This window comes from Hylobates moloch, unplaced genomic scaffold (assembly GCF_009828535.3).
Source record: "Hylobates moloch isolate HMO894 unplaced genomic scaffold, HMol_V3 SCAFFOLD_11, whole genome shotgun sequence".
Taxonomy (NCBI): Eukaryota; Metazoa; Chordata; class Mammalia; order Primates; family Hylobatidae; genus Hylobates; species Hylobates moloch.
Window position 1 is genome coordinate 104,373,462 of NW_026652286.1, and position 21,868 is coordinate 104,395,329.

The 21,868-nt window shown below is 46.8% G+C and overlaps 1 protein-coding gene across 5 annotated transcripts in view; it reads left to right on the top strand.

Annotated features, from left to right (window-relative positions):
- The window catches only part of NTM (neurotrimin), a 982,933-nt gene that overhangs the window by 283,440 nt on the left and 677,625 nt on the right, over window positions 1–21,868 (top strand). Inside the window, exon 1 of one of the 5 annotated variants that reach the window (XM_058446579.1) lies at window positions 13,349–13,444. The exons of the other annotated variants lie outside the window; for them this stretch is intronic. Within the exon in view, the coding sequence (XP_058302562.1) occupies window positions 13,390–13,444 (55 nt within the window). The 5' untranslated portion in view covers window positions 13,349–13,389. Of the gene's footprint in view, window positions 1–13,348; window positions 13,445–21,868 lie in introns of those variants that run through there. 5 annotated transcript variants of the gene reach the window in all.

Sequence of the window (21,868 nt, forward strand, 5' to 3'; positions counted from 1 at the left end):
CATTTGATTCTTGCCAAAGTTGTGAATTCTATAAATCATGTCCATTTAATAAATGAGAGAATTAAGCCTTAGGAGAGTTAAACAATGTTTCCAAAATTATATGATTTGTAAATGATGGAACTGGGGTATAAATTCATATGTGATTTTTATATTATACCATGCCGGGTCAAAATATGACTGCCCCAGGATTTTTCAGGGACCCAAAAAAGAAGAAAAAGTTAATGTATTTGTACTTTATAGATAGGTTTTATTTAACTATCTAGAAAGGATAATCTTTTTGTTAACTTTTATTTTGGGTTAAGGGGTACTGTGCAGGTTTGTTATATAGGTAAACTGGTGTCATGGGGGTTTGTTGGACAGATTATTTTGTCACCTAGGTGACAAAGCCTAGTACCCAATAGTTATTTTCTTCTGCTCCTCTTTCTCCTCTCATCCTCCACCTCCTGATAGGCCCCTCTTTGTGTCCATGTGTTCTCATCACTTAGCTCCCACTTATAAGTGAGAACATGTGGTATTTGGTTGTCTGTTCCTGCATTAGTTTGCTAAGGATGATGGCCTCCAGCTCCATCCATGTTGCCACAAAGGATGGATTTTGTTCTTTTTTATGGCTGCATAGTATTCCATTGTGTGTATGTACCACGTTTTCTTTATCCGGTCTACCATTGATTCCGTGTCTTTGCTATTGTGAGTGGTGCTGGAATGAACACGCATGTGAATGTGTCTTTATGATAGAATGATTTATATTTCTCTGGGTATATATATACCCAGTAGTGGGTTTGCTGGGTCAAATGGTAGTTTAGTTTTCAGCTACTTGAGGAATCACCACACTGCTTTTCACAATGTTTGAACTAATTTACACTCCCCCCCATAGTGTATAAGTGTTCCAGTTTCTCCCCAACCTCACCAGCATTTATTTTTTGAATTTTAATAATAGCCATTCTGAGTGGCATGAGATGGTATCTCATTGTGCTTTAGAAATGATTATTTTAATTCTTACTTTAGGTAATTTCCTTTAGGCATATATTGTGTCCTGCGACAAGTGCAGCTTCAGACCTAGTTCCTTTTGATAACATATAATCTTACAAACCCCACTTCTTTGTAATACCAACATGCCTTAATTATTCATATTATGAAAACAGAGGCAGTAATAGTGAGTGGATGGTAGGATGTAAACTATCATCACACTCTTGTTTCCTCACTATACTTACTAAATGGTGGGAAGATATAGAATCTAACATATATTGCATATTTCTCTGGGAGGCCTTTTTAAGGAATATTCAGGAACTACTTTTGGTGGCACATCCAGAAAGAAGACACAGAAGAATAAAAACCACCCAGGGTTACATGAATTCAAAGATAAAGTAAGGACTTGACAAAGAGCAAAGCATGAGCCTGAGAGAAAAGCAGCCCCTGAGGTCCCCTGATGATGTGCCCGTGTTTTTCCTCTCATCAAGCACTATGGCAGGTGCACGGGGGAAGGCTGGTCACTCGAACAACCACCTTTGTTCAGATAATCACTGCTGCTCAAGCCATAACATTGTAGTGGAAGATGGCAAGCTCAGATCAAGTGATACCTTTCCCCAAATCCTAAGCAATAATGATAATAATTAAAACACTGTGCATGGCACCAATGAATGGTAAACAGGGGATTTACTTACATCAATTAAATCTAAAAGTCATCGCTTTGATAATCATATTCAAGTAAAGGGTAGAAAGGGCACCATGGTGCGTCCAGAAACAGAATGCAGTGTCTGTTTATGCATATCGGGGAGGGAGTATGGGAATAAGTATTGAACGGGATAAAAAGTGGTCTGAACATTCCCAAGTACTTTCCATCACCTGGAGAGAGCTCCATTATTCATAATCCTAAAATGCATGGGCTGATAATTGCCTTAATCACCAGAGAAACATGGCTGAGATGTACTGAAATAAGCCATAAAACTCATTACAAGATAACAAGATTCTATCTATTCTCCGAGGTCACACTAGAGTTCCATAAGGTCAAGGAGTTAATCGCCTCATTCAGTAGAAACACCATAGATAATAAACTCTGTGTGTGTGGGGGGGTGGGGGGGGTGCATATAGTTTAAGCCTTTCTAGGTTCTAAGCCAATATATATGGTGACCAGATAGGTGAAATGGAAGTGGATGATAGTCCATGAATAACCAATAATTTTGTGCTTTTTTTCTTCTTAACTTTTGGGGTGAACACTTCTTGTATGCTAGTAATTATTAAATAGGCTTGTTTTGCAAAGTTAGCATTTCCCAGATTGACCCCCTTCCCACCTTACGATCTACTCAATTCTAATGACCTGCCCATAGGTCAACAGCGATGCCAGGGCTGTGGCTCTAGACTTTGAGCAGACACGCTTCTTTCCCATTGGTCTGATGAAGTACACCACAGACAGTTACACAGGAAGGAAGCGGGAAGCTTAGGCATCACCCTTCTCACTGCCTCAGGTTTCTGGAGGAGGAAACAAGGCCCAGGGAGGTGTAATGCTGTCTAACACCACACAGACTATTCATGGCACAGCAGGACCATGAGGCAGTCCCAGGTACCATTTCACTAAGACACCATGTTCTCTGATAGGTAATGCTGGAAGCAAATGTTCTTTCTTGAAGATGAAATCTCTGGATTCCCCAGTGATTCTAAAAACAACGCCCTGCTAAATTTGGGGGGCACATCCTCACAGGTGTGCTAGTCAACAGGTGTGGCCTTAGAGTCACATTGGTTCACTGTGGTGAGGGACCATTGCTTCTCCTACATTGCTGTCCTCATTGGATGATGTTGGTCTGCGTTCGTCTTCTCTTCTCTCCCAGACCTCTGCTCCAACATGGCTCCTCACTCTTTGCCAGAGCTTTTGAAAGTCCAGTCCAGCCTTCAGATTTAGATTTCCCTGGTTTCTCAGTAAAGACTATTTTACTATGAAAAACAGTAAAAATAACAAGACTGCTGAGATGTTTGTGAAGATAAAATGAGATTATGTGCCTGGCTCACAGAAAGTTCTCAATAAACAGCCATCATCATATCATCATCATCATCATCATCATCTATTTAAGAAGGGCTCTGTTGAGGGATATAAAAACAGTAATTTACTATTTCCCATTATTGCTATGGCCTCACCAGAGGAAATTAACTTAAACTACATCAGAAAAAAAATACCGAATTTAAAAAAATTACTGGGAAATTCTGTTATATAATTTCAAGAAGATATCGAGAAACCTCTTGGCCTCCTTATTCCTCAGGGGTTGGTGAATGAGTCATTGTCTGGAGACCCGGTGACTCCAACGCCAGCTCCACATGTTTTCTAGGCATTTAGATACTATTAATCTTCAATAAGTTGCATATAAATTTAATCTATTGACCAAGATTTCTAGTCTTTTGCTCAGTTCTTTGTTCTTGGTGCATGTGGTTTACAAATATGTAGATACAAAAGACCAAGAATGCTGTCATTTTTAGATGAGTGAGCAACAAACCCTAGATCCTGACTTTTGCAACTACCGACTGTTGTCAAAAGTATTTTTTTAAGTTTGCTTCGTGAAAACAATTTAAATTAAGCTCCTCAAATATGCATTTGTTGAGGATTTACTTTGACAGATACTGTGTAGGTGGTTATTGCAGAATTAATCCTCAGTAAATGTTTTTAATAATCATTTGATTTTCATTTAACACACAGTAACCACCACATAAATTCTAGTTGTGTATCGCTAGTTGAAAAACAAGTTGAATAAATACCAATCAGTTATTAAAAACATTTATGGAGAATTAGCTACTCATTGTTATCTGCATTCAAATCAATTGCACATCTTCCATAGTAAACTTTAAACAAGATTCCCTGGCAGATGCTGTGGAATAAAGCTCATTCACCAGCATTGGTAGGATTCTTGGACATACATTCAGCTCAGGACTAGTGCATTTAAATCTTTGTCTCCTAGGCTGGGGATAAAAAGATCATAAAGGCCGGGAGCAGTGGCTCATGCCTGTAATCCCAGCATTTTGAGAGACCGAGGCAGGCGGATCATGAGGTCAAGAGATCGAGACCATCCTGGCCAACATGGTGAAACCCCATCTTTTACTAAAAATACAAAAATTAGCTAGGCATGGTGGCCCATGCCTGTAGTCCCAGCTACTTGGGAGGCTGAGGCAGGAAAATCGCTTCAACCCGTGAGGCGGAGGTTGCAGTGAGCTGAGATAGTGCCACTACACTACAGTCTGGAAACAACGTGAGACTCCGTCCCCGCCCCTGCTACCCAAAAAAAGAAAAAAGATCATAAAATGCAAAATGGATTCCACTCCAGGGGAAACTTAGGTCAGCTCATCCGCTGTGCTGTTCTGAGGTCAGGGAACAGATAGACACAGGCCCAAACAGCCTGAGGTGTTGGCCCCCAGCAGAGCTGCTCTTTATCCTGGAAGCAGACACTCTCCCATCAGAATGCTCAGAATACAGACACAGGATTGGGAGCATGTCGCTCGAGTTCTAGACTTATGAATTAACAACTTGTGACCTTAAGAAAATGACAACCTTCCCAATATCCATGCCCTCCTGTGTAAAATGGGAATGTAAAAGAAGATTGGCCCCATAAGGCTTCTGTGAGGGTCAAAGATCGTAAGAAAGGCCATGAATGGCTTTGCACATGGAGCAGCACCTGAATAGAGACATGATCATTGTGGTTTTCTTCTATGAGAAAAGGCTTGAGATAACACTCACAGTTCCTGATGAGGCTTCCTTGGCAACCAGATATATATTTACTGGGAAAATCGGTGTACTCAGATTTCCAATGGCCACAAACCAGAACAAAGCAAGGTGGTGCCCCAGGCCTGGTTCCCTTGGCCTGGGGCCCAGACCCGAGGTTATGCACAGCTGACAGAAGAACAAGAGGCTGCAGGGGCCCAGGCTCATCTCCTGACATGCCCAACTCACTCTCATAGTTGATGTTTTTGGAAGGTTGCTGCTCGGCACTGTTGTCAAATACTTAGCAGCCCAACTTGGGGCAAGACAGCAGCTGGCTCACCCTACCTGTGGACAGAAGCAGAGTGGGTTCTGGAGTGGGCAGGGGGATTTGTCAGCATCTGGATTGTGACGGGTCCAGCATGCCCTCCCCTGCCTGTTGGGCAGCGGGACTTAGACCTGCTTTCTCAATGAAAAACAAGCAAACCAATGAGAATAGACACAATAGGATTTCTCCGTGCTGCAGCAGGGCAGGAATCTGAGCAAGTCAAGACACTCTAGACCCTCCTATCAGGAAGTGCGCCCTGGCACAGGTGGCCATGAGTGGCAGTCACTCTGCCTTCAGAAAGCCACTTGGAATGCAACCTGCGCAATTGCCTTCATCCTTTACTGCCCTGCCAGACTGTTTACTGGAGCAACCTTATTACCAATCTCCAAAACATCTCCATAAAACCCACAGATCACAGACTGTAGCATGATTACAGCCACTACCCTATTCGACGAGCTGCTGCAGTTTCATCCAGGGACGGGATGAAGCAGGCCTCCTTCACCAGGTTCCCATGGGTGTGCCCTGTGTGAACCACAGAGCCAGCTCCAGAAAGGAGAAGGCAGGAAAGAAGAGACTTCGGTCCCTGCTTTGTAGTCTTCCTTTCTTAGGGATATTTTTTTGAAGTTATCTTTTTTTTTCTTCCTTTGTTCTTTCAGTCTCACATGTCTCCCTCCACCTGCTGTCTCTCTTAGCCTTCAGAAACAGATGTGGCCCACCAGAAAGACAACCTCACAGTCTTCCTTGCTTCCAAGGGAGGACTGACATCAGCCGGAGGGCCCTGGGGGAGGGGAAGGCTCAGGCCTCGCTGCCTGCAGCTGCGGAAGAAATCTCTGATGAATTTCAAAACCTGCCTTTGCTTTGGATGTGATCAACAGTCACAGTGGGGCCTCTGTGTTTTACTATATGAACGAGCTCAGAGGGAGGGAGAAAATGCAGCCCCCTGGCTCTGCCTCTCCCCTGCCACAGTGGCTGAGTGGAGGGCAATCCTCATCTGTGCAAACTGTGAGATGTTTAGCAGGATGCAAAGCTGGAGCCGGCTTGCTGCTCCTACCCGAGTGCCTGGAGCTGAGAGTGTGGGGCACCCCTGTGTGTGGGGTCCTGGCGGAGCTTCCAGTATGAGAACACAGGTGGAGACCACACCAAAGCACCCCCCTCAGAGGGCTCCACCCGCGGCCTCTTTTCAAGGCTGTCCTTTGGAGGAGTGGCTTTCGGAATGACCAGGATACATTAGTGATTATAGGGCTGGAAATTATATAATTTCATGCAAGTAAAATTCCTGTCTCAGGTTGTTACAGCCTCCAGCCTTATCAGGAAGGTGGGCAGGTGCTCACTGAAGGTGTTTGTTCAATATTTATCGATTAAGCTCAACAATACCTTCTTCTCCATCAGCAACAATGTGACTGTCTCTTGGCTTCCCTGCCCATCAGATGGAGAGTTCATTCATTGATTAATTCAACAGACAGCTCTCATGTGCACAGGATTGTAACCGGTGATGGGGGGAGGAGACAACCTTGCTCCTGTCCTCAGGAGGAGGTTTGGTGGGATCGCGGAGTTCATTTTTAAAGGCATTAAGTCAGAATCCTCTGGCAGCAGGAGAGGCAGGAAGAAAGGAGGTCGTCTGCCTTTTCTTTCAGTGGTTGAAGCCCCTTTCACCTAAGGCTTCCTTTCCGGACGTAGCCCTAGAATGTCAAGGACAAGCCAGGTGACCCATCCACCCCCATCGCCAAAGGCAGGGCTGGTGTCTTTCTGTCTGTCCCAGGTAAGCCTGGGAGGAGGCGAGGGGACCTCACAGCCACAGGAACTGCAGTTGTATTAAGAAGCAACTCCTCCAGTCCCGACAGGCTTTTCTTCCGAGAGTCTCACGGACCGTCTAATGCGGAGCTTCTCAGAGTCCGGTCTCTGCCAATAGCAGTGGCATCACCCGGTCACGTAGTTGGGTGTTTGTCCCTCCAAATCTCATGCTGAAATGTGACCCCCAAGGTGGGAGGTGAGGGCTGGTGGGAGGTGTTTTGGTCATGGGAGCGGATTCTTCATGAGTGGCTTGAGGGGGTCCTGGAAGTAATGAGTGAGTTCTGGCTCTGTTAGTTCACATGAGATCTGGTTGTTAAAAAGAGCCTGGCACCTCCCACACTTGCTCTTGTTCCCTCTCTCACCATGTGACACACCCACTCCCCTTGCCTTTTGCCATGAGTGGAAGCTCCCTGAGGCCTCACCAGAAGCTGGCATTGGAGCCATGCTACTTATACAGCCTGCAGAACTGTGAGCCAAATACACCTCTTTTCTTTATAAATTACCCAGTCTCAAGTATTCTTTTATAGCAATGCAAAATGGATTAATCCACCCAGCTACTCAGAAATGAAAAATCTCAGGCCACATGCAAATGTACTCAATCGGAAATGCTGGGCCTGGGGCTCGCACCTGTGTTTTACCAACCGCTCACCCCCGACCTCCGCCCCCCGCCGCTCCTCAGGCATGCTGTAGCACACTGCTTCCCACATTTGGCTGCATGTTGGAATCAGAGAGTTTTTAGAAACGAGAGTGCAGGGTCCCACTCTCAAGGATTCTGATGTGATTGGGTTGGGATACGACTTGAGTATGCGGGTTTTTCAAGTCTTCTGAAGTCATTCTTGTGTGCAGACAAAGTTGAGAACTACTGGCTTAGTATCTGATAGCTCAGCTGTTAAGAAAAGTGGGGCTCCCATCCTTATCCTACACCAGAGCTATCCTTCGTGTTTTCTGGAATTCTTGGCAATTTCCAGACACTTGCTCCATCATCCAGGAGAAGATGCTAATTAGTAGCATTTAATCTGGTACCTTCCTCCTTCCTTTTTGGACACACCTCACAGAAAAACAGGAAACCTGAAAAGAGGCAAGGTCAGCAACAACCTCCAGGGCTTCCAGAAATGCAGAGAAGTCTCTGGCTTGGTTGTTTTTGTGCAGGGGGCTGCTCTCAGCTGCTTTGCTGTAAAAGACACAGATGCGAGGCTGTGGGCTTGGCCTGCCGGTGGGCTGGGACCACCAGCCCCTGCCGGATCCATTCCGCACTCAGGAATGGTAGAGAAAGGAGGGTGGGCTGGCAGGGAGGACAGTTGAGATTCTCTAGATGTTTAGCACATTGTTCTATCTGACTGTGGAAATTAATAAATATGCTCACCAGAATGAAAAGAAAAGTCTCCTGCCCAGCCAAGCTCTGTGTGAGGCAATCAAGGGAAAGGAGAAGTGCTGCTCGGAGAAATTCTAGTCTCCACTGGAAGACTCAGAGCAGCACAGAGGCAGCGCCTTTCTGAAGTGCTGGGACCAAATCGATTGGCCATCTGGGCACCTGCCCCATCCCATCATTGAACCTGTGCCCTAGGTCCGGGGAGGACCTCCTCCCTCAGCCTGGGAAGGAATGGGAGGGCAGATGAGGGACAGCCTAGACCAGTGGTCAGTTCTGCCTCCTTTTCCTTCATTTCCCTCAAACCCACCAGATTCTCGTCTGCCATTTTCCTGGGCCTCAGTATTCCCACCAGCGAAGTGTTACTGCCAGACCGCATGCTCTAGGGCATACAGGAGACGTGGGTAGGTAAAGGGAAAAGGCTTTGCATTCCAGTAGTGTTTTATGCAGGGAAAGAAAAGACCTCAGGAAAAAAAGTGTAAGAGATTCGTCTCCATACCACCACCATCCCAGTTACGGGGGTGGCTGGAGAAAAGATTTTAAATCCACCCACACAGTCTTTTAAAAAGACTTGCCTAAAAATACTGCACCTCTAGATGACCCTACTTCATTTCTCCACCTAAAAAGACACAGAAGCAACTCTCGCTTTCTTTTCCTTCCTATGATGCAGCACGGGCTGTGAGGAGGCACTTCTGAATCCGGTGAATAACTGCAGGCATTGAGGAACCATCCTCCCAACCGCATGGATAGACTTGGGACTTGACATAGGTCCTTGATAGATGCTAAGGAGAAGGAGTTGGAGGCTTGGCTACCTGTAGCCTGTGTCACAGATATACTGCTGCAGGTCACAGGAGGCAGAGCTCCTGCTGATGGGTTTTCCAGTTCCGGTTTGGACAAAGGAGGAGGACGGGGCATGACAGCCGGGGAGAAGGAAGAAGGGGCACTACCTCGTTCTGCCCCTGCGCGCTGAGCCCTGGCTTTTTCACCCTGTTTTTCTTGTCCTGGAGGCCCAAAAGTCTTCAGAGAGGGTGTTTGAGACAGAGCTAGTCTAGCTCCAAGTTTGGAGTAGGTATGCAACTGTCACTATAAACATTTCCCAAGAAGATGACCCACTTCTGTAGAAAGCACTTGAACTACAGGTGGAATCTGCTGTTTTTAAGTTTGACCGAGTCATCTGTTCTCCGTGAGCCGCCATGGTGGTCTGGCACTGTTGTTCAGCTCTGGGAGGCTGAGGAGTGTCCCTGGCTCTGGAACTGAGGGGGTTAACCGAGTGCTTCTCTGCACTGTTAGCGGAAGGAAGGCGGGCCTGGAGAAGGACAAGCTCTTCAGATGAAACCCTCTTTGAGCAGCTGAGCTGTTTCCACTTGTGGTTTTACAATGGGCCTATAAAGACCAGCCAAAAAAAAAAAAAAATCATCGAAATGGGTCAGGCTAGGGGACCCTTGAGTGGAGGCCCAGCATCAAGCACTGGCCCAGTCTGACAGTTAGCTGGGGTCTAGGGTTCTGAGCCCTTTGGAGAGGCAAGCATCTGAGGCCAGCCTTAGATCTGGGAAAGGTCAGTGGGGAATTCCATGGCAGAAGAACTATGCAGAGCAAGAAGGGAGAAAAACAAGGCAAGCTTTCCCTGGCATGGAAGAATAAAGGGCAGAGGGTGGACCAGTGTTTTTAATGACGCATGTCAGCAGGTAGCTGCTCGCAAAGGGCCAGCCTCTTCTTCGAAGTTTTTGTGGATGGTCTCCACCAATTCCAGTTTGTTTTTCCTTTGTATTGTTATAGCACCAAATAGAAGGCACTTCTCCTCTGTCCCCTCAGAGCACCCCATGCCTACCTCTGTCTTGTCAATAGGATGCTATATTACAGCTGAGCACCTACTCATCTGTGTGCCTTGCCAGGATATAAGGAGGCAGGCATCATATCTCTTATCACTGGAGTCCCAGCACTATCTCAGCATATCGCAGTAATGTGTATAGACCCACAATCTCTTATCTGCAAATGCAATACTCACAAAGGTCTGGAAACCTCAAGCTTTCTTACAACTCATTTTGCAGAAAACCCTGGGCTAGATGTTGTCAGGGTTGCAAAGTCAAAATGTAGGAGCAGAGTGGAAACAGCAGACTCAAATGTATGGCAAAACAGAACAGAACCACAGGGCAAGGCAGGCAGCAAGCTGTTGAGTATGAGGGGAAGAGTGAGACGTGAGTGACACATTCTGAGATGAGCTCTGAAGAGACCTGAGGGGCCAGGTGGTACTTAAGCTGGGTTTAAATTGTAGATAAAGTTTGCAAAGATAAAGGAGTGGGGTGGGGAGATAATCGTGGGACAACGTGGTTTTCTATTTCCCTAACTTTTTATAGACATATTGCTCTCTTTCCCTCAAGTTTTCAGTCTCTCCCAGGGCTAGGATCTTAGTCCCATTTCTTCCATTCTGTCCACTGTACACAGAAAATGCAGTCGTCTCTCAGAATTCTCCTATTCAATAAGAAATTATTCTGGGACTTACACATAGAATGTGCTTGAGAAGATTTTCTTGAATGAATAAGAACGTAAGGGCCTGTAATTTGTTTTCATTCATAAACTTTATTTTTGGAGCAGTTTTAGGTTCCAGTAAAATAAGGGGAAAATACAGAGCATTCCCATAGACCCCTTTTCCCAGCCTCCCCAACTGTAAACATTCTACACCCTCGTGGTGCAGCTCTTACATTCATGAACCTATATGGACACGTCATTATGCTGATGCCCGTTTGTCCTTGCATTCTCTCTTATTCAAGAGTAATAGAGGAGGTAGAGGAGGACGGCATGCCTTGTTCTGATTCGGCGGCCTCTCTTTCCTCCCCCTATTTAGAGGTTCCTGGTCTGCGGAGAAACTTGCCCAGATGCAAAGCCACAGAGCAGAGACAGCAGGATCACAAGCTTTAAAAGGTGTAAACGGCCGGACGCGGTGGCTCACGCCTGTAATTCCAGCACTTTGGGAGGCCGAGGTGGGCGGATCACCAGAGGTCAGGAGTTAGAGAACAGCCTGGACAGCATGGCAAAACCCTGTCTCTAATAAAAATACAAAAAATTAGCTGGGCATGGTGGCAGGCACTTGTAATCCCAGCTCCTCGGGAGGCTGAGGCACGAGAGTCACTTAAACCAGGGCATCAGAGGTTGGCAGTGAGCTGATATCGCATCACTGCTCTCCAGCCTGGGTGACAGAGCGAGACTCCAAAAAGAAAAAAAAAATAGATGTAAGCACTGAGAAGGCAGAGAGAGCATCCCTGTGCAATAGAGGAAGACACGTAGGTGTAGACACTAAAGATGGAAAAGACCTCTGGTATCAGTTCCCTCCCTCAGGGTCCACAGCAGGGGAAGTATTCAAGGAACTGCTGCCTCTGATGTCTCATTGGCTGACCACAGTCAAAACCACACATTTTTCACCAGCTCCCAGGGCAGCTGAGGCCAAGTGATCTCTTCTCCCATGAGTGTGGCCTCAAGAACAGAGGCACTGACACCACCAGACCCTTAAAGTGTTTTGCTCTTTACAGTTCGCAAAGCACATTTAAAGTATCGTTGCAGCCTCACCACATCCTAGTGCGCAGGGTGCTTCAGGGTCCTCATATCTCACAGGTGAGAGAGCTGCCGGGAGCAAGGGGATAGCCCTTCATCACACTGGGTGAGGGAGTCGAGCCAGACCCTGTATGCTGAGCCCTCAGCCCAGGCTTTCTATAGGGCATGGTGGGCGGGCCATCGACTTCGGGGTCCTCTGGCCACTGCTTGTGATAATACCAGATCAATTGTATTTAGTTTTACATTCATAACGAGAAAAAAAGTGTCATCCTTCTGAAGTGTGGTGTTTTAGTTTATATATAGCAAGAAACATTTCTGAGTCAAATACTGTTAGGAAAAGTTTCAGCATAGATCTTTACCTCGAACGCTCTCCGAGTCTTTAACATACTAATGTGATCGGGATGCAATATTTGACCGTAATTCCGTTTCTGGCAGAGCATCTTGATTGGAAACCTCTTTGGGGGATGCAGCAACAGAATCGGGGGACACATGGCTGCTTTTCTCTCCAGGGCTCAGCTCTGAGCTGTACTCCATGGAGGGTCTCAGAGGAGCTTGGAGGAGGAAAGATGGAAAACTGAAATCTTTAAGAAGAGGCTAAAAGGAACTGAGTTATTCAGGCATAAGAAGAAGAAGACACTGGCAGGACAGTGAAGTCAATTTTCCGATATGCGAGCACGTGAAGGATCCGCTGCATAGCGTGGTGGGTGAGGGGCTCTTCTTGAGAGTAGAATGCTCAGAGCCTGGCTCCCCTGCAGCCAACAGAACCGAATCAGTCGGCCACAAGGAGCTTGCTGCATGAAGACAGGGAGCCCCTGGGGCCAGGAGCCGGGCAAGGCGGGGACTCAGCATCTCAGGGTTCTCAAAGTGTCCAGTAGGACTCGTAGGACTGGGTGGACCAGTTTGCATCCTGTATTGAGGCAGGGGACTGAAAACAATGACCCATTCAGGTGGTTGTTGGCCTCAGGGTGCTGCAATGATGAGGTTTTCTGTAGAAGCAAATCTGAGAGACAGATGCTGCAGGATGAAGCGGGGGATGGAGACCTTGGATGAATTCATTCACACCCAAACCAGGAGGGCTGAGAGGGTGAGGGTGAGGGAGGGAGAGAGGAGGAAGACTCAGAGCAGAGGCATTTGAAAGAGCCCCAAAGCCACCAGGTGGAAAGTCACCCTGCGGGGAGCTGACCTTCCTCCCTCCTCCCGAGAGGCACCAGCCAGTGCTGACCCTGGGTCCCATCTCTGTGACCTGTGAGAAAAGAGGCGAAAAGCGGCTCCTCGTGCCTCAAAACCTTGCTGCCCACATCTGAGGGCTGGCCTTGATCTCCGGGTCTGTGCACCCCCCCTTAATCCTTCCTGACCTTTCATCCATGAAGCGGGGACAGACGGTGTGGGGCTAGGGTGGTGAAGAGGGACGGGGGAGGCAAAGAAACAAAAGGAAAATCACGAAGGGAGACTGGGCCCTGGGGATGGGCTACTTGCAAAATCCTCAGTTTCATTAAATATAGAAAGGTAGGATGAAAAAATAATATTCACTCATTGTTACAGTTTCAAAGTCAGAAGCTGGCCTTGATTTCAAAGAACTTGTGTGTAATGTGATGCATGGCTTTCTCTTCTGTCTCTTTTTATAGGTAAGTGACATTTCATTCTGCTCATCCCCAAGGCAAAGTTGGATGTTTTTAAAGTGGAAAAAAAATGAGCGGAAAAAGAAACGGGGAAGGTGGGAAGAGGTGGAAATGGAAGGGCACAGGTAGGTGCATACTCAATTCTTCATCTTTTGCACGGACTAGTGGGGGGTCTTCCCCCCAGATTCGGTGGAGAATCCTTTCCTCAGGACGGAAGGTCCAGGTGGTGACTGTGGCTTTTGAGATGATGAGAGCTTTGTTCTTTGAAAGGGGTTTGTCCTGTGACACAATGGCCAGCACTTTTGCTAGAGGTCTTTCCTGGGTGAAGTTCCAAGTCAGAAAGGATTTGAGGTTTTGCACGCTAATGCTGTGTGTCAGCTACATTGCTGTGAGTAGGGCCTAGAGGAAGTAGGGAAAAGTGTTCTGGAGAGGCAGGATTCAAACATTCCAGGAAGGAAAATCAAGAACAAGAAAGAATGTCATTCCTGATATGATCAGGCAGTAAATGGCATGGAAATTTCTGGACAGAAAGGAGGTTTGTGGGAAAACCGAGATCTTGTATATTAAGAATTTTTTACTTAATTTTAAGGTCTATCCAACCACTGTCAATGTATTTTTCTATTCCTGCCTGGTCGCCGAGGCTGAAGCGTCACTTATTTTCTCTTTAGTATGAGGCAGAGTAGCTTTCTAAAAGAGCTGGGGGCTGGTTTGTCATTGTAGTCACTGTACCTTTTCTTGGTCAGTCAAGAAAGGCGTTTTGAAGTTCCAGACTAGTTTTGGCTCTCTACTGCTCTTAAATATAATTGCTTTCCCCTAAGAGTAGAGTGAAAATGCTCCTTTTTCCCCCCCGTGAGTTGCCAACAATCCACTGATATAATTGATGGCTCTGTCCCACATGTATTTGTTATTTTCTTAGAGAGAGAAACGTAAAACATTCTATTTAACAGTCTATAAATCCAGACTGGAAACATAAAACTCAATTCAATAAAAATATTGAACGTACTCAGTCTTATGTCCAATTAAAGGAGATTAACAGAATGAAGTGGGGGCTGGGTTAACAGTAAGGGGAAAAAGACAAAAACAATTTCATCTTCAACACTGTGTCTAAGATCTCAGAGAAAATGCTCTCACAAGCACGAGAGAAATCTATGGGCTTCGGAAATCTTCGAAAGAGACAAAAATACTAGAATTTGTTACTGAAAGTGTATAATTCTGTTTCTATCATTTGAGTACACAGATGTTCTTTAAATCTTCTTTCCCTTGCTTTTAACAAAGAGGAGGGATAACAGAAAACTCAACGCCCAGCTTCCCCCTCTAAATTAGGAAAAGTGTCACCATATGTTGAAAATGACAAAGCGTCTTTTTTCATGATGCCATGTCCCCGTCCTGTGGTCTTTCATTTCCTCCGAAGACACTGTGACTCGTGGCACGTTTTCATGGTTGCAGACACACCTGGGAATGCTTCTTGGTATTTGCCCTGCATAATGGGGAAAATTAAGCTGCCACGTATCTGGCTCCTAGCCTGAGCAAGGGCTGTACGCCACCCCCACCCTGCTTTGAAAATTGAAAATCTGAGACCAGGAAGCACTCCTAGAAGCTGCCCAACATGGCAGTAAGAAGGTGGGTTCTTAGCCACGTGGCTTCCTGCAGTGCCTCTGCTACAGCCAAGGCCTGTGGATCAAGGTTGATGGAGTCACTGATTTAGTGGGAACATTCATGTGTTTTTGAGTGTCCACAGAATAAGGGCTACAACATAATTGCTTTCTGGTCTTGAGGTCCTCCCTTCTCTGCATAGGGTAGCCATTGCATGGGTGAAAAGGGACGGCCTTCCCTCCTGGCTCCCTGTGGACCTCAGAGCTTGCCTTGTCAGCTTGGGGCGGGGAACACTGAGGGGCCCAGCTTACTATGATGGATGAAGGCAGTCCCTCCGAATTTCCCATTAATAAGGAGGTAATAGAGTATATGTTAATTTTACGAGAACATTTTCCACAGAGTATGTAAGTCCATGGGATATATTTGAACAGTTTTAATATGCTATGATTCTCAGAACCATGGGAATGACATTCTATTTGCACCTGCCTAATAAACAGCACATTCCTCAGCACTACTGGGCCCTGGTGGAATAAGAGGACAAAGGTGTAGTGTTTACAGGCACCCCCCCCAACACACAAACGCTGGCACGTGCTCACACACATGTTCATGTTCCTACATGCATACTCACAGAGCTGTGATTTTACCTTTGAAAGGTGACAAGGAGCAAAGACATTTTTCAGAACCAGATCTGGCCGCTCAGTGTTGTTTCCCAAGATACATGTGTACTGTTTCAGCACCGTCATCGCTCACCAAACGCCTGGCCCCGTCGCTGTGTTTAACTTCACAGCTTGGCTGCTGAATGCGCCAGGCTCTTCATTGGCTTGGAATCCGTCGATCTGACCATCTCCCTAGCGCCAGTGCCCCAGGTTGGCACAGTTAATCATCTTGGGTCCAGCATTGATCTCTCTCACTCCATTCCTCTCTCTGCCTCCGGTCCGGGGGCCTTCCTTGACCCCTCTGTCTGTCTGCAGCACAGGCCAGGCCACTGAGAAGGTTTCTGCTTCTCAGCTCTGGTTCTCTAGCTTTGAGGGAGCAGCAGTGAGTGCCAGGTGGACTGTGTGCACCGCTTCTAGCAGAGATGGAAACAAAGAACTGTATGGTCTTCAACAGCAAGTCACTCCCTTGGCAGCCCTGGCAAAGCCGGCTTTGAGGATCGCTGAGGTTCCCACTCTCTCTTTGGACAAGGATGTTTTTGTTACCTTTTTTTTTCTTTTTTAGCTAAGACTTACTAAGTGTCAGACGCCTTACTAAACAATACACACACACACAGAGATTTATCTTATTTTCAAAGCAATTCTATGATACTGGTTTTATCATCTTCTTACAAACAAGGAAATCCAGGCTTAAAGCGATGAGATAATTTGCATGTGACCTTGAAGCTTGAATTAGAGCTTGTGTCTATCTGACGGCAGTATTTGTGCACTTAACTGCTTTGGGATGAAAATTCTATCCCCAAAGAGCAGAAGGTGACAGGAAAGGAAAGTCTTTGGACCACCCTGGGCTTGCTCCCCTCTAGCTGTGCAGATCGACCAAACTCTTGGCTGCCAGGCCTCTCTGGACAGGGCTCCCCAGTGGAGCCAGCACAGGGAGGTGACAAAGAGCTGGGCCCAGATTTAGAAGAACCCAGTTTGAGGCCTGCATCTGCTACCAATTTGCTGTGTGACTTGGGCAATTTATTAAGTTCTCTGAACCTCTCAACATGAGGACAGAAGCATGGTAGTATAATACTGCATAAGCTTAACCAGAGACCAAGTACCTGTAAAAGGATACTCTGACAATATTTAATAATTATCATTACTTGAAAAATCCCCTCTCACTGTGGCCTTCCAGATTTCTGAATCTAGTTCTTGATTTTTCTAATGAGGTCTAGAATTTTTGCCAATACAAGGAACAGTTCTTGGCAGCTTTCTGCATCTTCACTTCCTTTCAATACCAGGCCTAGTGGAGAGCAAAATTAGCCTGCCAATCACTCAGAGGCGTATGGGCCCCAGGAAATTAAATTCTCCCTCTCTCCAGCTGTCTATCCCCAGTGCCAGGTACCAAATGAACATGCGCCATACGTTGCGGTTCCCATGTCTTCTTCTTCCTATATGTTAATTTGATAATTTTAGTAAAATAAACCAAGTAGATTTGAGATGTAGTTCATTATCCCCAAAGTCAAGAGATCATAGAATGCCATAGAATGCCATGAGTCAGAAGCGGGCCACTGATCTCTTCCGTTGTTTTTTGTGTGTTTTTTTTTTTTTAGATTTTAATATTTCCTTTTTCTGGCAACATTTAAAAGCCACTCTTTTACATCTGTTGCCGTCCTTTAATGACAGACAGAATAAAGGGACGATTGTTACTCAGAGAAGCTAAACAAAGGGATGAGGATCACTCGGCACATCCTCGTGTGTGACTGACTTTGAACTCCTGGAGCCCATATCCTCTGCGCTTCTGTTGGGCACTGGAGACAGAACCCACAGAACTGCTTCCTGCAGCCACGGATGGGTACCCACCAAGCCTTAGGGAGAACCGTGCTCTAAATGCCATCTGTGTTTGCCAGTGGCATTCACACGTTCCCTCCTGTCCCGCAGGGAAATTAAGAAGGGATCTCCTCTCAAGGCTGACACCTGGAGACAGCGGCTTCCTCTTACCCATCCTTCCCACACCTCATCTCTGGAGTGAGTTATCTTAATCCTGACATTTGCCCAGCTATTGAGAATGTAAACCTTTTTGTACTACAGGGTAACAAATATTTTGGGTAAACAGTGATTGCACTGATGTGGAAAGCCAAGTAGAGATCCCTGGCAAGTGAAGGATAAAGAGCTTTGTCCATACTGTTTGGTCACTGTTATGGGCTGAACAGGGTCTTTCCAAAATTTACATGTTGAAGTCCTGACCTCCAGTCATTCAGAAGGTGACTGTGTTGGGAGATACTTAAAGAGGTGATTAGGGCAAAAAGAGGTCATATGGCTCGGCCTGAATCCAATATGACTGATGTCCTTATAGAGAGTGATCAGGACACAGCACACAGGGAGGAGAGTTCATGTGAAGACACAGAAAGAAGGCAGCCATCTGCAAGCCAAGGAGAGATGCCTAAGAGGAAACTGACACTGCCGACACATTGATCTTGAACTTCTAACCTGCAGAGTGTGAGGAAACAAATTTCTGTTGTCTAAGCTACCCGGTCTGTGGTATTTTGTTATGGCAGCTCTAGCAAACTAACAAAGTCACAAAATGCATTCATCTAGACTCAGCCCCCAGGTCTGGGAACAAGCAGAACTGGCTGAACTCAGCTCTCAACCTTACTGCCGTGGGAGGAGCAGTGCCGTAGAATATGGCTCATGAGACGTCCACACCCTGCCCCTGGCCCTGCCTCCTGTCTTATAATTGCCAGAGGGTTCTTTTATTTCAGTGAAACTTACAGTTACAAACAGCTACGGTCAGACTCATGGATTCACTTCTAATGACTAGCTTCACTGAGGAGGAAATCATTGACCGCAATATACCACAAATGCACAAGGCCTTGTGAGGGCAGGAGACCACCTGTCTGCCCCCAGCCTGGCCTACCCCATTGGAGCCATGCCTACAACCACCCCTCACAGAACAGAGGATCCCAGAATGAAGTGACATACTCGACAAACACATCCAATTCTGGCATCCTGAGATGGGAGATGCCTATGATCTCTGGGCAGAGGTTGACTGAAAGCCAAGTAGCCCTGGATGACATTCCCAGAGTCCCCGACCCACAACACGGTCCTCAGCCTCTCTGGTCCACAAATGGATAAGATCAGTGCAACAGAGACACCAAGGGACTTGGCGAAGGACTCACAAAGCTGCACTCACTAAAGGCTGCTGACACACTACCATTCCAGTGGGATGACTTATCAGGGAGGAGGGCATTCTTTTCCAGCTGTGGCTGGGATCCACATTTCTGGAAGCTGAGCTATTGATCCGTGCCTGGGTGAGTAAAGATCCAGGCCTCACGTCTGAGAGATTCAGCCCCATGCATTGGGGTCTGGGGCCATGCAGTGTCCTCTAAGGAACTGACTTGAAGGCCTAGGGAACCCTAGCAGAGGGGGAGTGCTTTGGCTGGCCCCTTGCTCCATGCCATGGCCTTGGTTCTCACGATTACGCTGCAAGGAAGTAAGTGGGTTTCAGGGCTGGCTTATTGGATCTTGCCATCCCACCTCTGCACCCTACCTGGGACTCCTTCATTTAAAGCTCTCTTTTCCCTTAAAGAGGAGGACCCCAATTCTGGGCAGAATCTACAAAGCCTGTGGATCCTGGCCTCTGCTTGCTCTCCAGCTCTGCTCTTCTGTGGGTTGTTCCTGTTCCAGCCACCTGGGCTTTGCCGTAGTCTTTACTCCTTCTGCCTAGAAAGCACTTCTGATCCCTCTGTTCCAGGGTAACCCTCAGTACCCTTAATAATTCAACCGAAGACCCTTCCTTGGGAAAGCCTTCCTGATCCCCAGGCTGGGTGCTCACCCTGGAATCCACCCTTTTTCTTCCATGCATTCGTTTTGCTTTGTACGTAAGCATTCATTGGTGCTCTGATTCCAGCTCCCCAGTAGGGGAGCAGCCCCGCGACAGCAGGTGATACACCTGCTTTTGCCCCCAGTGAGCTACCCAGAACCTGGAGCCACGTGAGTACTAATCCTGGTCATGGAGGGATGCAGAGAAAGTTTCCTGCCTTACCGCAGTGAGCAAGTGTTCAGCCTCATGCTTCTCTCAACAGGAATAGCCCAGGAGTGAAACATCCCTGAGCAGACCTTGAGACCTTGAGGGCTTCTCACCCTGATCTCACCTTGGAACCACCCGGGAACTTTTAAACCCATGGACGCCTGAGATTCCAACTCAAACAGTCTGGGTGGGCTTGAGCATCTGCAGGTGTCTCCTCTGTACTGCCAGAATTGGGACCCACTGCCTGGAGACACCCTCCTTTCCCACTGCTGGGTTTTGATTAGTTGAACTCCAAGGGCACCTCTCTTCCAAGTTCTTAATAGTCACAGTTGCTGCACACTGTGCAATCCACTTCTGGTGCCTTGTGCGGCTTGAGCCTCATAATGATGAGAGATAGCTTTTGTCATTCCTATTTTGTGGTTGAGAAGCTGCAGCCAGGGGAGGTTAAGTATCTTGAATAAGGCCTTGCAACTCGCATGAGAAGAGGCAGGATTTGAACTCATGCCAATGGAACACGAGCCTGGGCTGTTAGTGTCTATATTATATCACCTTACGTTCCTGTGGCAGAGGACTTTGGAAGCACTTTGTGTCATGCATATATGTGTGCGTGTATATCTACCTCTATCTATCTATCTATAAATAAATAAATATCTTCTACAGCATTTACTATCAGCAATGCCTGAATATTCCTAAGGATTCCCAGGTAGTACCACTAATTGTGAGTGGAGATTAAAAAAAAAAAACACCTTGATTATATGTTACAAGTCCCTAAGTGGTTGGGCTGTGGCCCCTCACCTGCTTGTAGCTTTGAGTGGAGAAAGGACAGCACCTGCGTGGCCACCACAACAAGCTTTCCTGACCCTTTCTCTGTTGGATAGGCACAAGGGGGAAGGTATAATGAGTCTGAAGCAGAGACTGAAGATGACTCCTTTCTTCCCCCTTCTAATCCCCAATTTCAGACAAACATGGGGCCCAGAAGTGAGTGAGGGAATTAAATTAAGGAACACAATTTCTCCCTGGCATTGAACTCTGACTAATGAGTCTATTTCTGGGTAATAAGAAGGAGCAGGAAGTGACAAGGCAGTGTAATGAATTAGTGGCCCAGAACCTCGTTAGTCAGAATAATCTTTCCACGAAAGATAAATGATGCAAACATTAATTATAAAGCCAGGGTGGAAATGCCTCCCATTATTTGGCTTCCTAAGGAATCTATCCCGGTTATTATGAGGCATTTCAAACAACAACAATAATAATAATAATAAAGTAAGGCTCAGTGAGAACTTTGGTCCTTGCGGAGACCTGTTCCACTGGTGGTGGCCAGTAGGGGGAGCCCAGCTTCCGGCTTTCGAAAGGGGCTGGAGCTTGGGGAAGCCACCGTGCCCCTCTGAGTTTTGTACCAGGAAAGATGCGGTAGAGTCCCTGTCCCGGTTTCTCTGCGCCCCGTAGGGTTGGTCATTCAGGGCTGTCCACTCTAGTCATCAAGATCCAGATGAGGTGAGGAGTTTCACTGGAAGGTTCCGCCATCCAAAGAGAGAGAGAGAGAGACAGAGAGAGACAGAGAGAGAGACAGAGACAGAGAACAAGGCTGAGGATTTTCCAGGAACTCTGGCATCTTAAAGGGGGTCAGAGATCAAAACCATGGAGGAAATAGAGGTTAAAGGTCGGGCTCTGGAATCAGCCAAGCTGAAACCCTGGCTCGCCATGATTGGAAAAGTCCCGTAGACTGGTTTCTTCCTCTGAGAACTGCTGGATACCAGAGGCATCTGGTTAAGGAGGTTTTTTATGAGCATTAAGTGAGGTGTGCATGTAAGATACTTAGCATCCATTAAGTGTTTCATAGATGCCATTGATAATGTGTTTTTAATGCAGAGTGAAGGTTGTAGAGCTGCAAGGCATGTTGGGGGCATTGAAGGAGGCTCCCTTGTTGCACAGGTTGGGGAGGGGGAGAGCAACGTCACTCAGCAATTAAGCAGTGGGGGCACCGAGGCTTCCGGCTCCAGGCTCTGGTGAGGCTCTGTCATCTCAGGCTGTTTTTCGTAGCCTGGATTTTTGGTCACAGCATAGAAGGGCGGCAGCGGGGGAAAGACAGGAAGCTAAGTCAGCCTCAAGAGATGCGCTTGCTGAGACCATTCCTCAGGAGAGCAAATAAACCAGTATTAAAAACTATAAGAAAGTATCCTGCAGCGCCGTGGTAATAAACTTGTCCGTGACTTCACGACTTAGAGGGTCCCAGCTTCTAAAGATTTGAGCTATCTCTTGTCCGCAAAGGGGCCGGATAAGTCATTTGCTGA